The sequence below is a fragment of the Sarcophilus harrisii genome, chromosome 1 (genome assembly GCF_902635505.1).
Source record: "Sarcophilus harrisii chromosome 1, mSarHar1.11, whole genome shotgun sequence".
Lineage (NCBI taxonomy): Eukaryota > Metazoa > Chordata > Mammalia > Dasyuromorphia > Dasyuridae > Sarcophilus > Sarcophilus harrisii.
In genome coordinates this window covers 306,828,079-306,844,276 of record NC_045426.1, presented here as the reverse complement: position 1 = coordinate 306,844,276, position 16,198 = coordinate 306,828,079, and the positions used below count along the sequence as shown (strand labels likewise).

The window sequence follows — 16,198 nt, the reverse complement described above, 5'->3', positions numbered from 1 at the left end:
AACTTTGGAATTTAGATGATAAAAATACTAATGTACCAAGACAACTTTAGTTGCTTAAAATTGTATTGTTTGAAAAATTTTTTAATACAGCTTTTCTGAAAGCATGTATTTCTAAAATTGTATTTAAAAAAAGCAACCTCTCGCATACAGTCACCATTAAAGCCATCAAAGTGCATTAAAAAATAAAAGTTTAAATTTTCCTTTTCTCCCTAAGTTTATTTGAATTCCCAACCTAGAAATTAATAATTGTTAATATTAAAAGGGATAAAATCTTTTTTTTTCTCTTAATGGAAAAGTAAAAATGAGATTAAAGTTGCTTATAAGTAGTTATGCATGCACTTAGAATTGCAAAATACTCTGTTTAGTCCTTAATAACCAATTTACACTCGTGAATTTTCATATTTGGAAGGCAGTTCTGAGGTCATCTAGTCCAGCCTGTGCAATATAATAACAATAAGTAATAATATGTAATAATAACAACAATAAGTCATTTGACTCCTGCTTCCCTTTTCCCCTTGGTAACCTTTTTCACTTTTGACCAAGTTTTAAATTTTAAGTTTAAGTGATTTAAATTTTTCCTTTAATCAAGTCTAAATCTTATTTTCTTTGTTCTTAGCTCTGCCCTTTAGCACTAAATAGGCAAATTTCATCCCTCTTCTACCTGACAACTCTTCATATACTTATGGATATTATAAGGCCAGACAATGAAATATGTTATCTTCAGGCTAAAGCCACCTCTTCCAATGGATCCTCGTAGTATGATTCCCTCACTTTTGTTATTCTTTTTTGCTTTGTCTGGATATTCTCAAACTTTGACTTTCCCCAAATATAGGTAGAATATGGTACTTGGGAATAAAGTGAGTAAAGCATAGTGTCTTTTCTTTTCTCTCCTCTAATCTCCCAAATTTGAGGTTTCACAGTTGTTAGGTAAAGCAATGTGCTAGAATGGATAGATAGAGAGCACAAATCTTGGAGGCAAATCACTTTCTCACTTAACTTTTTGTGTTATGGCTTCTTGGGGTAGTCTGCAGCCTTGGGACCCTTTTCAGAATAATATTTTAAAATGAATTTCTGAAAGCTCATAGGATTACTAAGAAAACAGTTTGAAATAAAGTAATCAGAAATTAAAATTTTGTGTGCTTTTAAAATTAAATTTATAAGACAATACATTTAAAAATATAGGCAAATTAAATTTTTTTTTCTTTTTTTTTCTTTTTTTTTTGCTGAGGCAATTGGGGTTAAGTGATTTGCCCAGGGTCACACAGCCAGGAAGTGGTAAGTCCCTGAGGTCAGATTTGAACTCAGGTCTGGTGCTTTATTCACTACACCAACTAGTTGCCCCTAAATTTTGTATTTTCAAGATGCCAGTGTAAAAAAAAAAAGCTGTTTTTGCCTAATTTAAACACATTAAGCTGTATAGGTTTTGATAAGGTGATGTTGGAAATCTAATTGACATAATATAGCTAATGTAATGTGATAATTTCTAATTTCTAGTGGTTTAAAATGTCAATGTTCCTAATACTACTGTAGTTTATTGCTTACATTTATAATGGAAGAAAATACTAAATTTCAGTTACAGTTTGTTGAAAATAAAGATGTCATTTTTTTCTATTCAAATTCATGAAATTTATGGACCTTTTGAAATGTACCTGGAACTAGTTTAAAAACACCTTCTCTGACTTAAAAGTTGCTGAGAAAGCCATCCTGCATTTGTAGAGAATTTTTTTCCTGGAATTCCCCAGTACAAATGAAATTGGAGATCTATTTTTGATCAGTAGTCATTATGATCAAAACTCTTCTAGCCCCATGTAACAAAAAAACCAACAATTTACTTGCAGCACCCAGTCTTAGGGGAAAAGAAATGATTTAATATTGAAATTGTTTTAAAAAATCTTAAAAATCTATTTTGGTCTATTTTGCATAATTTGAAGTTTCTTACTGTGGCTGATTTTTTTCTTTTCTTTTATTATGTTAATTTCTCATTTCCCCCCTCACCCCATTAGTTCTATAGTGAACACTGACACTTCAGAACTGTCAGTCTATTGTTTCAATTATCATACAGTCTAGTTTCTTTTTTAATCTGTAATGTAAATTTTTTATTTCTGAATCATATATTTTAGTTTATTTGGGTTTGATTTGGTTTGATTATTTCTGTGGTTTAAGATTCCCCCAAAGCATTTGCTGTAAAAGCTGTCCCAGTGGTTTTTAAAAATAAAATTGCAGACTATTAAAACCTTTTCATTTTTATAGTTGACATTACAGAAAATTGATGTTCTTTTATGTAGAGGTAGGGTAAACTCCACTGGTAAACAGGGAATGAAGTTTCATTACTTTGCTAGAATAATGATATCTTGTTGAGGGTTGGATATTTTTAATGTCAGCAAATGATATATCTTAAACAGATGAGTTTTTGTGTAACAAAATAGTATTTCCAACTTTCAAATTTCCAATTTCAGTATAGTTAGGAAATATCTTGATAATTACTTCATGTGTCAAGTAAGTAGCTCATCATATATAAGTTAAGTAAGTCTTGCAAGGTTCATAGGCTCTGTTAAAACTTTAATTTTAATTGATTTTTATATTGTAAAGCATGTGGTAATAATAAATAATGAGAAATACATTATCTACCAATGTGATGATAGAGGGAGGACTTAAGTGTTTCTACAAGTATTCCATTGTAATATTCAAACTTATTAGAACCAGGTACTGACACTAATCGATTTTAATGGTTTCCTATAATACAAGTCACATAAAAGAACTGAAGTGATCAAAAATCAGATGAAATTTTGAAATATTACTATACGTACACACACACACACACACAGGAATATTAAAAAAAAACTACACTGTATGTAAATAGTTATTATTACATGGGAGATTTAAAAATGCTAGTGTTTTTTCTCTCTTTATTAAAGGTGAAATTGATTAGTTAGTAAAAGTTTTGCTTGGTTGAATTTTATTTTTTTCATTTCCTTAATTTCTTCTCTGTCCCCAAATTTCTTCTGTGTTTTCATTTGATTTGTCTTTTAGGGTGTTCTATGTATACAAACTTCCCTTTTAAGAATTATGGATTTCATCAAAATGTTTTAAGCATAAAACATGTTTTGTGGCAGTTTTATAGCATTTTATTATATAAGCTAAGTAAGGCCAGTTGGTGTTTCTATATAGAAATACTACCCAAGCTATGGGAGATGGGAGTTGAGAGGAAGTTGGGACCTGGCATGAGGTAATTAATCCAAAGGGACTGTGAATTCCAATACCATGTGTATTCCAGTATGTGTTGGTTGTGTTTATTTCTGAATGTAGTTTACAAAATAACTTTGTATCTGTGAACAAGTCTCTTAACTGTATCAGTTTTTCTCTCTTGCAAATGTGCTAATAATATAATAATAGCACCCACCCTCTAGGGTTGTGAGGATAAAATGAGATATTTGTAACAAAATGAGATCACCCTCTAGGGTTGTGAGGATAAAATGAGATATTTGTAACAAAATGAGATAAGATTTTAAAAAATATTTTGCAAACCTTAAAGTACTATATAAAATGCCTATCATCATTATTATTGCTATACTATTATACTATTTACTCAAAGTTTTTTGACTTAATTTTGTGTAGAAAGTTAGCAAAGTTATTTCATATAGTAAGTATATAAGTGATCATTATGCTGGGTTAGGTTTTGGAGGTGGGGGAGTAGATATAAGGTAGACATGACTATTATCCTTGAGGAATATAACATAGTTGGAAACAAAGGACTACCTCAAAACAGTTAAGAAACAGTAATTCTGAATTATATGGTACTGTGACAGTTGGATAGGATTGCAGAGAATGGAGTGGGCTTAAATCTGGGAAAGAGGCAGCTGGAATTTCCTCTGAATCTTGCGAAGAAAGGATAGTAGCATTGGGAAGAATGAGTTATTTCAGGCAAATAGCTTAAACATAATACAGAGAGATAAAAAATGAGGATATGTATGGGGTAGGGGAATACAGTAGAAAGTGTTGATTAGACAGAAGTTAAAATTGTTAAACTGTAGGACCAGAGTGTATAAAATACCTTGGAGACCAGTCAAAATTTAGATATGGAATTAGGTAGTAGTAGTAGTAGTAGTAGTAGTAGTAGTAGTAGTAGTAGTAATTATGACTATTAGTAATGCCCTTATTCTTGAAATCTCCATCACCTTTTATTTCTTTGATTTTGTTTTTCTGGCTTTTTCTTTTTGATTTTTTTTTTTTAAAGTTCAAAAGTCTTATCCATTTTGCACAGTTAAAATTAATTTCACATTAAATTGCTGAATGTTTAACCAAAGCCTTCTCCACCTCCAAGAGGTAAGTAGTCTCTCCCTGAAGATTCTTTTCAGGGCTGATCACTCTTCTCATAATTCTTGTTTTATAGGATCAGCAAGAGATGAATAATGTGGACAGCAGGCTTAACTTAAGCGTCAAAAATACTTGGGATAAAGTCTGACACTTAATAGTTGTGGCTATGGCCAAGCCATGTTTAACCTCTAAATGCCTATGTTTCCTCATCTGAAAAAGAGGGGATTGGACTAGATGTTCTTTTAGAACCCTTCTCACGCTGAATCTGAACTTAAGAGGAGTTGGTGTACTCTTTTCTGCAGTTTCTCTAACCTTGCTCTGTCAACATTACCTTCATTAACATTTGCTGATCATGCCACTATGCTTTTATTATTCTGTCTTGATCCTTGTTGCCATCATTTGATACTGTTCCATACAATTTTAGTTTATACTTTCATTTTCCTTATAAAAATGCTTGGTATCTTTTTCTATAAAAAAAATTTTTATACCTTCATTTAAGTTCTTTTCATCAAGATTGGTGACTTCAGTGTCTTTGATTTCTTTTCATTTCCTGGTTGAAATTTGCCACTAATGAATTTCATTTTCACTCTGGTCATCTGATACTTTTATGCACCAAGATTCTTGATTTTAAGTTCTCTTCTAAATTTTTTGTCCCTCCTTCCTCACAGAAATCTTCTTAACCAAACAATATTATCTCTTGATCCTTCCATGTTTTTCTTGTTAGCCACCCATTGTTCTAGTTTCACTTATTGTTCAGTCTTGACCCTGTAGACTTCTGTTTCAACAATTCAATTTGGCTAATTACATTTTTCACTTTTATTCTTTTCACAGCTTGATTTAAGAGAAAAACATTAGACAAGTGAGAAGACTTGAGTTCTAGCCCTCCTACTTTATAACTGTGACTTTGGGCATTTTACCTTTCTTAGCAGTTTTTTTTTTTTTTTTTTTTAAATTTATAAAGTTGCTAGTTCTTTAAGGCCCCGTAGCTTTATCTTTCCTTGTATCCCTATCCTCTTCTGTCTGTGTAGGTGACCTTGTCTTCTACTTAAGTAATATTAAAGCCATCATTTGTTGCTCCCTGATATTCCCTACTCCATACCTCAAAACCTATCTTCAACTGTTCCTTTTTTATTCCAAAAGAATTAGCAGTTGTCCTTGCCAAGGTTAGTCCCCTTTGTACCCTATGTCCTCCTTTTTCTTCTGAGATTTTTTAATAAATTATTACCTCCTCTTACTTGATTCTCTCTCTACCAGAATTATTTTGAAAAATAAGTTACATTGATGCCTTCTTGTTTTTATGTCATTCACTTCTGGATTTGTTCTTTTTTTACTCTCTTCTATGCACTTTCCCATCTAACAACTAAAAACAAAAATTAAGCCACCAACAGTGAAGAATATATCTGACAGTTCATAAAACATTCTGTGTACACTACCAATTCTTTCACCTACACTTGTGCTTATTTAACCATTCTAATTTATATTCTTTTGTCTTGGGAATTTTATTCATTTCCGTGGCTTTAATTATCACCTCTGTTATGAATTTACTTAATAACTAAAACCAAATAGTGCATTGAACATTGCCTCATATTTCCCACTTCCTGCTAAATAACTCTAGAAGTGTGTCTTATACCATGGTACCTTTGAACTTCACATGTTTAAAACTTGAATTCATCTTCAGATTCCAAAACTACTTTTCTTCATAACTTCCCTATTTGCATAACTTATTCTGTCCTGTCACTCATATGCAGAACCTCTGCTTTTTGGGCTCTTTTCCTCTCATCTCATACATTTGCCACCTCCTGTAGAATCAGCAGGATATCTCACATTTTTCTGTATTCACTGTCTTTTATCCAGTTTGTTTTCTGTTGTTTTTAGTATTTTCTCAACTCTATCCTTCATGGTTGCCAGAAAAATATTTTTATTATACAGGAGTAATTATATCATTAGTCTGCTCAGAAGCCTTCCATTTGCTTATAAGAGAAAATACTATTTCCTTAGCTGACTATACAGAGTATTCTATTATCTGGTTCCAGTATACTTTTTAGCTTGTTTTATATCATTTTTCTGAACAATTTTGGTCAATCTAGAATAGTAGGTGATTTCTGAGTTAATTTTGTCCATTCCTCAATGAATTAATTTCCAGTTTCCTCATGCCAATGTAAGTCTTGTCCATTAAAAATATTTTTTAATGTCCATTTAAGATGCCACCTTTTCCATGAAACCTTCTTTGACCTTTTTTTCCTTACTTCAGAATTGAAAATGATCTCTTCTTTTTCATATTACTTGAAATATTTGTTTAGATTATTGTCTTAGCTCCATTCTTCATCCCTAATTAGATTGTGAAATTCCAAAGACTTATGTTTTTGTTTTGTATCTATTGCACCTGGAATGATACCTTTTGTATGTAGTGGGTTCTTAATGAATATGCTGAATTTTATATTTAGCATTTTCAGCAATTTTTAATGAATATAAAAAATGTAAATTGGTCTTAGAAATATTGATTACATAGAGTAGTATAACAAAATTAGTGAACCTTGAAAGGGCCTATAATTTCTTAAAACATAATTTGAGATTTAAATTCTAACTGCTGTTATAATTTTGTTACAGTTTTTCCTTGAATATAGACATTCAGGTGATGCAGGTTTCCAGATTTGATCCAAGCATATTTTGAAGGCTTAAAGTTATGTTGGTCAGTCAGGAGTGAGGTTTGATTTCATGGAGAGAGCCCGGGAGACATGGTTTCCCAAACATGGCTTTAGGTGCCATAATCACATCTTTTTACCTTTTATATCTTGAAGTATAATGGCAGTACTTTCATCCTGTTATTGAATTTTTTAGAACTTTAAAGCCCAGAAACTCTTTTAATTGAAGTCAGGTGGAGGTTAGGACAGTAGAATCCATTGAAGCCAGATTAGCTGAGTAATTTTTAGTCCTAAGAGTTGCCACAGCTGTTGGTTTGGGCCCTAGAGGTAGGTGCATTAAGTCTAAAAATAGTCAGAGGAAGTAAAGATTTGAAATAGCCAGCCCTGACATGTTAAAATGAGAATACTTTTTTTTTTTTTTTTTTGCTTGAGGCAATTGGGGTTAAGTGACTTGCCCAGGGTCACATAGCTAAGAAATATTATGTGTCTGAGGCCAGATTTGAACTCACTGTACCACCTAGCTGCCACCTAGCTGCCCTCAAGAATACATATTGAAAGAATTAAGGTATTATGATATAGTATGTAACAATACATACTCATGCCCTAAAATGAGTTTTTTTTGGTAGGCAGATAGCTGTCTACTCTTTTTTCATTGATTGGCAAAAATCAAAATACAGGCAGGCATTTTATACTGTTTAGAATGCAAAATTTAAGTTTTACGCTTTATATTATTGCTGTGCAACTTTTAAAACTATTTTTTCTCTTCTTAGGTCTTAGTGGCGCAATGGCTAGTATAAGCGTTCGTTCAAGTACTCCAGGCTCTCCTACTCATGTAAGCAGTGGATCGAATGCTAGTCGAAGGAGAAATGGACTCCATGATATGGATTTGAACACTTTCATATCAGAAGAAATGGCACTCCACTTGGACAATGGTGGAACTAGAAAGCGTACCTCAGCCCAATGTGGCGATGTCATTACAGACTCACCAACTCATAAACGCAACAGAATGATCTAAACTGCAAAATTTTCAAACCCACCATGCTGCTTGAAAGCCACTTGATCCTCAACATACTATTGAAAAGGAAACATGAGGCCATCTTCCCTTGTTCACTGTTTAAGACAAGTGAATTCAATAATGATTGCCATAAAGGAAGTTTTAGGTATTACAGTAGATGCCTCTTGTAACTATGGCTTTCTTAAACTATAATCCTAGCAGAGGACATCAGATATTGTGTAGTAGTTAGCAAGATCATCATAGGCAAACATGTATCCGTTCCAAGGCTAAAAGTGACCTTACTTGTATTCTTAAAGGGAAAGGAAATATCAGATGTTTATTTGGTTATAGAATGCTTTTTTGTCCTTTATTTCCTGCTGTGTTGAGTATTTTGCTTCAACAGTATTTGCCAGTTGACTGAAATTGTCTAAAACATGACTTGGCATCTTTGTCAAATCTGCAGGCTTCCATTTTCGCAGCACTGTACCATGCACCTAGTTTCTATATAGTAACAGTGTGCAAGTTATAAATATTGGACTGTGCCCTTTTTAGTTTTAAAAGCAGTTGATAATTCTGGTGATTGTGTGATAATGTAAAGAGGTGCTATGATGGTCATGCAATTAATACTTAATATTGAATCAATACAAGGATCTTTATTGGATTCACTTTGTGTGTTTTAGTGCTCTAAAAGTAGCAATATTAAACTTTTCCCCAATTAACCTCATAGACTTAAAAATTTTCAGTTTTGAAATGATATAATGTACTTATTTACATGCCGGTACTGTCCTTGTGGTAAGTGTAAGCACTGCAGACTGCACTCTTGAGTGACCTAAATTTAGAGAGGTCGTGAAATTTGAGAATAGGCTTCCTTTTGGGTTCAGTATTAGTGAAGGGGTAGGTATCGTATGCAACTATATATCCAGTTTTACATTTCTCATGAATGCCCATGTTTGTGGCAGGTGTTAACTTTGGGCTGGGTGGAGGGTAAAGGTATGTATTTTGCCTGCTAATGAACAAGATATGATCACTGTTTAAATAAAAAGGGGGGTGGGAGGGGAAACAATTGGAATATCATTCTTAAAAAAAGATGGAATCTTATGCAGGTTCTGTAATTGTTAGGTAGACCTAACCAAAAGTTCTTTCAAATAGTTTCTGGACAAATGTAAGACCTCTTAATAGCTACAATGTTTTGAAGCATGTTTTCTCTTCATCTTCTAATATCGAACCAAATATAGTGTTCTTTAGATGAAGAACTTAATGTAAGCCTGCCAGTCACTGTAACTTACTAAATGGCATTCTTACATCATGTAGGACAAAGATAAGAGTGTTTCCTTGCCCATTATCAGTTATTTCCTGTTTCTGTCTCAAGACCATTACAAATCAATGTAGGGATTTTCCAATAATTAATTATAGCATTTAGCTAAAGTTTGTTGTTTATTGAACCACTTTATAGTCTTGTAAAGACTTAAGTGAAATTTGGATAAATTTGACCCATAATACTCATTGGCCTGATAGGATGTGAATGGAATTTTGAAAGTTTGGAATGAATTGAAATTCTGGGCTCCTTTTTTGATTTTATTTTTTCATACTTGAGCTTGAAATGAAAATCCATCCTAAGACAAAAATTTAGGCATGATTTTTTAAATCATCCATTTTTGCAGAATGATGTGTGTATACACACATACACATACACACACACTCATTCAGAGATATACAACACAGTCTCACAGCCTCTTGTAAGGAAAACAGCTGCAGGTGAAATTTATAGTGCTCTGTCATATTTAACCTGAAACGGAAAATGCCTATGTATTATGAACACTTTTCCCAGCCTTCCACTTAATAATAATGCACCAAGAAATGCATCTAGGATCATCTTTGTTTTTCTATTGCTTGTAAATTGAATGCTGAAGTTGGGGTGTATTGATGTGATGCTAAGAGTGGATGGCGCTCCTATGCCTAAGTGAGCTTGAGGTAGTAGAACACGTTGATTTAATCCATCCCTTATGTACTAGCTCCTCTTTTCCAAGTTGAATAACAATTCTTTTTTTTTTTTTTTTTTTTTTTTTTGGGTTTTTTTTTTTGTTTTTGTTTTAAGTTGGTGCTCTGAACCTTAGTCCTAGTACCCTTTACACTAAATTGTCAAATTTTGATAAACTTGTGCCATTTTCTTTGGTAAGAGAAAAGCAGGTCTTAATGTCTGCCAGAACACAATTTATAAGCCTGACAGGCTCCATTAAACTTTTTAAAACTTTAATATTGGCTACTTTTTTTCAATTTTATTTAATCTCAATGCTACTTGCCACTTAAAGTACTTCTTTCCCTTTTCCTACTCCCATGCCCCAGTCCTTACATTTGCTACCCATATACAAAATAAACCTTTAAGATGCATGTATTCCCCATGAGCAGAATGGGGAATAATTTCTTAAAAGGAAAAATAGGTCCAGCACTTAAGATATTGAAGCCTTTCTTGTGCCAGTTTCAAAACAAATCATGGAAGATTGCCTTTGTGTGTGTTACTTGTATTTTTTCTTTCTTTACTTTTTTTTTTTTTTTTTTTTTTATAATAACTCTTAAAAGACAGCTTTGGTCTTTTAAGAACAATGTACATTGAACTGAAAACATAGTTTAGGTTGGGAAACCAAAACCTCTTAATCTTGCTTGATCCTTTGGTCCTTTAACTTCCACAGCTGATCAGTTGTAGGCAGACCTAATTTGACATGAGTGGGTTCAGTACATTTTACACTGCAGTGACCTGAGCTTGACTAAAGTATTAAAAACTTAAAAATCATAATGTACAAGATATAAAACAAAATTAATGGAAAATGCATTTGGCTGAATTTATAAAGTCCTGCAGTCAAATTCTTAAATGTGGTTTACCCAACTGAAGTAGTAGTATATACCTTAAATCATAATCCTAATAAATATTAAAAAAAAAAAAACAACACTGGGACTTGTTTGTAATTTGTTTTGGGCCATCATAATCTGGATCACTGCTTGATATAAACAAAGTTAAAATTCCTAAAGGAACCAAAGTCTACTAAGTTTGCCAGGCTAATAGAATTCACTGATTGAAGTTGTTGCTGATTTTTATGCTTAAATTTACAGATTCAAGGTGTGTAATTTTGAATCTCTAAAGGCCAAAGAGCTATGGAATTTTTAAGGTGCTATTTTATTGGGATAAGTAAAAGAGATAGGTAAGGTTTAATTTGAAGATTTAACGAACTTCATAGTGTGGTAAAAGTGAAAATGCCATGAAATTACTTTGATTTTTTTGAAGGAAGATAACTTACTTTAGAAAATCAGTAAAAAGAAAGTGGTTAGAGATTTGATATTGAACACAGTTGAGAGGTCACGGTGATAGGAGAAGTAGGCAAAGCCTGGCCTGAGGATTAAAAATTAATCAGCTTCATTATGTATTAAAAGTGAAAATGCCAAGAAATTGTTCTTTTTGGATCTAAATAGCAGCCTTAAGTTTGGAAAATTATATGAACAGGAAGTTGACATTTGGCATTTAATACACTTGAATACAAGCTTTTTAAATAGTTACATTTGAAGTTAACACGTTATCACTTTTCATTGGCTTTTTTTGTGGGGATAATAATTATTTCTGGCCTTAATCTAATAATTTGCCCAAGGTCACACAGTGTTCCCTGTTGACAGAGATGACAACTAGAGTTTAGGTTTTCTAAGATTTCCTAGTTCTTTTTCCTTAGCTAATGCTGCCTCAATATTTGTTTGTTACTTAACCAGTTATATCTGGCAGTTGTAACTTGTTCCCATTTCCATTGCTTCCCCTCCCAGACCCAGGGGCAATTTCTTAGTCTATGGAAATATTTCTACCAGGGGCAACTTCTTTAAGTCTATGGAGGTGCTCCCTAACTTTTTGGCAGTGGTAGGGATGATGAATTCCTTTGCCAAACTTAAAGAAAATAGATTTTCTTTAAATAGCAAGCTCCCTTAGTATAGAGATGTTAAATGAATGTAGTCTGAACCAGATTAAAATGTAATTGAGATGTCTAAATAAATAAAAATAAAATATAATGTAGATAATGTTAATTTGTGGTTTTCTAAGCCTATCTGCCAGTTGTAGGAAACCTTATATAAGTTTGACATCATTGCCCTAGTGTGTGTGTATGTGTGTGTGCGTGTGTGTTATTTTTTTCTTAATTGCACAATTTGAGGCATATATATATATATATATATATATATATATATATCTAGGTAATATACAATTGGATCCCAATTACTGATGTAAAATCATTTTATGCACATTTGATAACAATTATAGAACTTTCCATGCTCCCCATTTTTTGAGGTGATATGAGAGGGTCTTTGTTAAAATCGAGGAAGTAGGAAGGCAAAGTTTGTCTTCTACTTCCAGTGCTTCCCTCATTGTACCGTGCACCTCTTTCTCCAAAACATTCTACTTAGATTTGTCTTTACCTTACACTCTGCTTCTCTTCCTCTGCTACCCTCTCATGTAAAATTCTTTCCTATTAAAACATAGTATAAGTTTCTACTCCTATTTATTTGGGTTTTAGACAAGCTGATTAGTTCATAGCAAGGTATTAATTACTACTTGGCTGTGAAGGGGGTATTTACCTTAAAAGATAAATTTATTAAAGGTTATCTTGTACAATTTCTTCATTTTCAGAAGTGACTCTGCTAGCTAAAGTTAACAGCAAGTCAGTGATAAAGACAAAACTCCAAAGCCAAGACACTAGAACCAGTGTTTCCTTTGTTCTAGTTCGGGTCTAGTGTTCACTCTATATTATACTGCTTTTGTTAACCCAAATTGTTAGTTGTGAGGGAAACTGTTATTTTGATGCCCATTGCTGACTTTGGGCATAATAAAGAGGAAAGAATACTGGTTCTGGAGTCAGAGAACTTGGGTTTACAATATCTTCTGATGTTTAATATCTATTTGACTTTGTACAAGTTTACCCAACCTTTTTGGGCCTTGGTTTCTTCATTTGTAAAATGACATGGTTGAACTAGCCTGTGAAGTTCTCTTCTAGCCCTACATCTATGATCCTATGATATTCCAAATATCTTTGTCACTGTGCTCTGTGGAACAGGATGAACAGATGTATTGAAGGTGGGTTGGAGTGGTGATGGTGGAGCGTTTTCCAAAGAAAAGCTATTTTCTCTCTGGTCTAGTAGGGGTCAGCTTTAGAACCCCTTTAATACTTCTAGTGTTCCCATATATGCTAAATGTATGCCTGCTAATAGGAGAACATCTGTAACTGGAGGCATTGTTTCAAGTTGCACTTTTTTAGGACTCTATCCTCTGTGAGAGTTTGTTGTAATAAGTAAATGCACAGTACTGTAACTTAATAAATGTGGTTAATTTGGAAAATGAACTAGAACCTGAACTACTGGTTTCTCACAATTTAACTGATTTACAGCACTTTTAGTGATAGGTAGTTTTAAGCATGATAAAACATATTCCATAACCTTTTTGAAACCTGAAGTGAGACTTTGAATTTTGAAAGTGTTAATATTTTTATAAGGGATTACCAATTCATGTGTTTTTTTTCACTTGTTAATAAAGTTCCTTACTAAGGAACACTGAACAGTTGCATGGAACTGTCTTGTGATAAACCATATTGGCATTTACATTGACTCTAAGAAACTTTATCTTTTGAAATCTACAGCTGCATGGGATGAATTGTTAGCACAGATGCTACAACGACCGGCTATTTTATGACTGGAAAAGTATCATCTTGTGGTGGGAGAGCCCTACAGCTTAGTAGTAATTTTTATTTTGAGGTAAGGTGATATTAGAATATATTAGAATTGTAGAATGTGAGAACTCGGAAGGTGACCCCTGTCATCTAAACCCACTTACTTTATAGATGAGAAAACTGAGGCCCTGAGCTGTGAAGTCATTTTGAATGGTCATAGTTATTTTCTTATTGGTTTGTGTTTTCTTTTGGCATAAAGAGCATGACCACTGGCAAGGGGTGGGAGTGGGGAGGGGGGTGGGGAGAAGAAGGATTTACCATAATATATGTACTCCTAGTCAGGTTTCAACAGGAGAGTTTTAGGCTAGAACCCAGCTTCTAAAACTCTGGGTCATGTTCCCGTATGAGATCTTGTAACTGAATGTGGGGATCTCAGAATTATTATTTATCATCAGTAAATATTTAATTTGTATACCTATTTTATATAACTATACTCGGGGTCAGTGTAAAAATTTCTCAGGCAAAAAGGATTATGCTTGGAAAATGGTTTAAGAAACCCTGGGCTAGATGATACGTTAGATGGATTTGTAATGATTGCAAATCAACTTGGGGGAAAAAAGGCTATCTATTAGAATGCCCCAGGTTTTTATCCATGCCTGGCTGTACTGTTTATTAGCATTTTATCAGTGATAAAGGCTTAGCAAATTTGCAGCTGACACAATAGGGAGGAATAGTTGATGGATTGTTTTTCAAAATCAGTATTCCAAATAAAGAAATTTTACAAGCCAAAAGATTGGGTCATATCAGATAGAATGAGATTTTAATGGAGATAAATGTAAAATTTCATAATTGTATTAAAAAATTCACTTCACAAAGTACAAGATAGATAACTATTTGATCTGAAAAAAATTGGGGGAGATTTGGCAATTTGGTTTTAATAGAACTTTAGAGCGATAAAGTGGCCAACAAAAGAGATATAGTCTTAGATGGCATTAATAAAGACAATGTTCCTGAATTAAGGAACTACTGTACTCCGTTCTGCATAGATCATATATATATATATATATATATATATATATATATCTCAGTTTTAATTTCCACATTGGGAAGAATTCATTGATAAAGCTAGAGATTTCTGAGAGGCAGACAACCAAGGAAAGAGGGTTCTTAAGAAGTAAATCCTTTCAGGATAGGGTGGGTAATTGTGGTATAAGAGTAAAGAATTTGGAATATTTGTACTATTTCTCTTTGTATAATTTTCAATTACTTAAAGTCACTTTGCTAATATAAGCCAGGATCTTTAGCATGGGAGGTAGAATTCTTTGAAATAACTATGGGAAAATTGTTTAGGGGTGGAGTATTGAAGAGAATCATATATTATTGTATAGTTCCTTAAGGGCTAGTAGGAACGTGACACTGGTCCATCTCTGTATAAAGGTAGCTAACTATCATGCATACAGTGTTGGATTTGGAATCAGGAAGACCTCTGTTCAAATCCTGCTTCAACTGTTTCTTAAGTGGGTGACCCTAGGCAAGTCTCTCAAACAAAATGCCCTTATCTGTAAAATGATGATACTGTTAACACCTCATAGTTGTGAGAATCAGATAGGTAAAGTTCTTTGCAAACCATAAAACACTGTGGAAGGTCAGGCTGAAAGTTGAACCAAACTGGACAGTGATGTGTGGACACAGCAACAACCATTTTGGAAATTCAGGTAAAAACTAACTAATCCAGAGGCTAATGCTTTACTACTCATTGGGAACTTCTGGTTCAAGAACATAGAAATGCATTTTAATTTTCATTGCTTGTAAAATTATCCTTAATATAGTGAAAGGTATGGAAGTGTGGGAGAAAAAAAGTCTTAACTTTATTCAAGTTTTCAGGAAACTGACATTTTCTTCAATCTTCACTTTCTTTTTTCTGGGTCTTTTTGTGACTTTCTTACATATTAGCAACTGTACTTTTCTACTGCCTAATGTAGTACTGCATTAGGAAACCTTTGCCAGGCCCATTTTATGGTTGATTTTCAGTCTTGCTTCCAGTATACTAGTTTACCTTTATATGAATTCACAGGAATGTCTGGAAGGGACCTTAGGAGAAAGTCAGAATTGTGGGTTGCAATGGGGATTATAGTCAGAACCAAACCAAGTTCAGTTCCTAGATCACTAATTATTGTGACCTTGATATGCCACTTAATTTTTCTTAGTGTCTTCATTTATTAAGGGAACTAGACTAAGATTCTCTACAACAAATCTTATGATTGTACATGAAATTAATTAATCATAGAAATAGATCTTCCCAGTTTGCAGTAAATATGATAATCATTGATTCATAGGTGGATATACATTATTGAAAAAGTGCCAAAACAACCAGTGCACTGCAGTGTGCATTAATGATGTAATAGGCATTGCTACTACAATCTTCCCCAGGAATAGGCCAGTAAAGTGAGCTTTCTAAATGAGCACCTTATTAACTTTTTAGTCTTTTTTTTTATCCTATTTCTACTCTTAAGATGCTAGAGATAAATGGCAATTTGGCTCTTCTCTATTAGAATGCTGCA

The 16,198-nt window shown here is 33.2% G+C and overlaps 1 protein-coding gene across 1 annotated transcript in view; it reads left to right on the top strand.

Annotated features, from left to right (window-relative positions):
• C1H16orf72 (chromosome 1 C16orf72 homolog) overlaps positions 1 to 13,526 on the top strand; it is a 43,213-nt gene extending 29,687 nt beyond the window's left edge. Inside the window, exon 4 of the mRNA XM_031944744.1 lies at positions 7,727 to 13,526. Within this exon, the coding sequence (XP_031800604.1) occupies positions 7,727 to 7,971 (245 nt within the window). The 3' untranslated portion in view covers positions 7,972 to 13,526. The remainder of the gene's footprint in view (positions 1 to 7,726) is intronic.
• Positions 13,527 to 16,198: the final 2,672 nt, after the last annotated feature.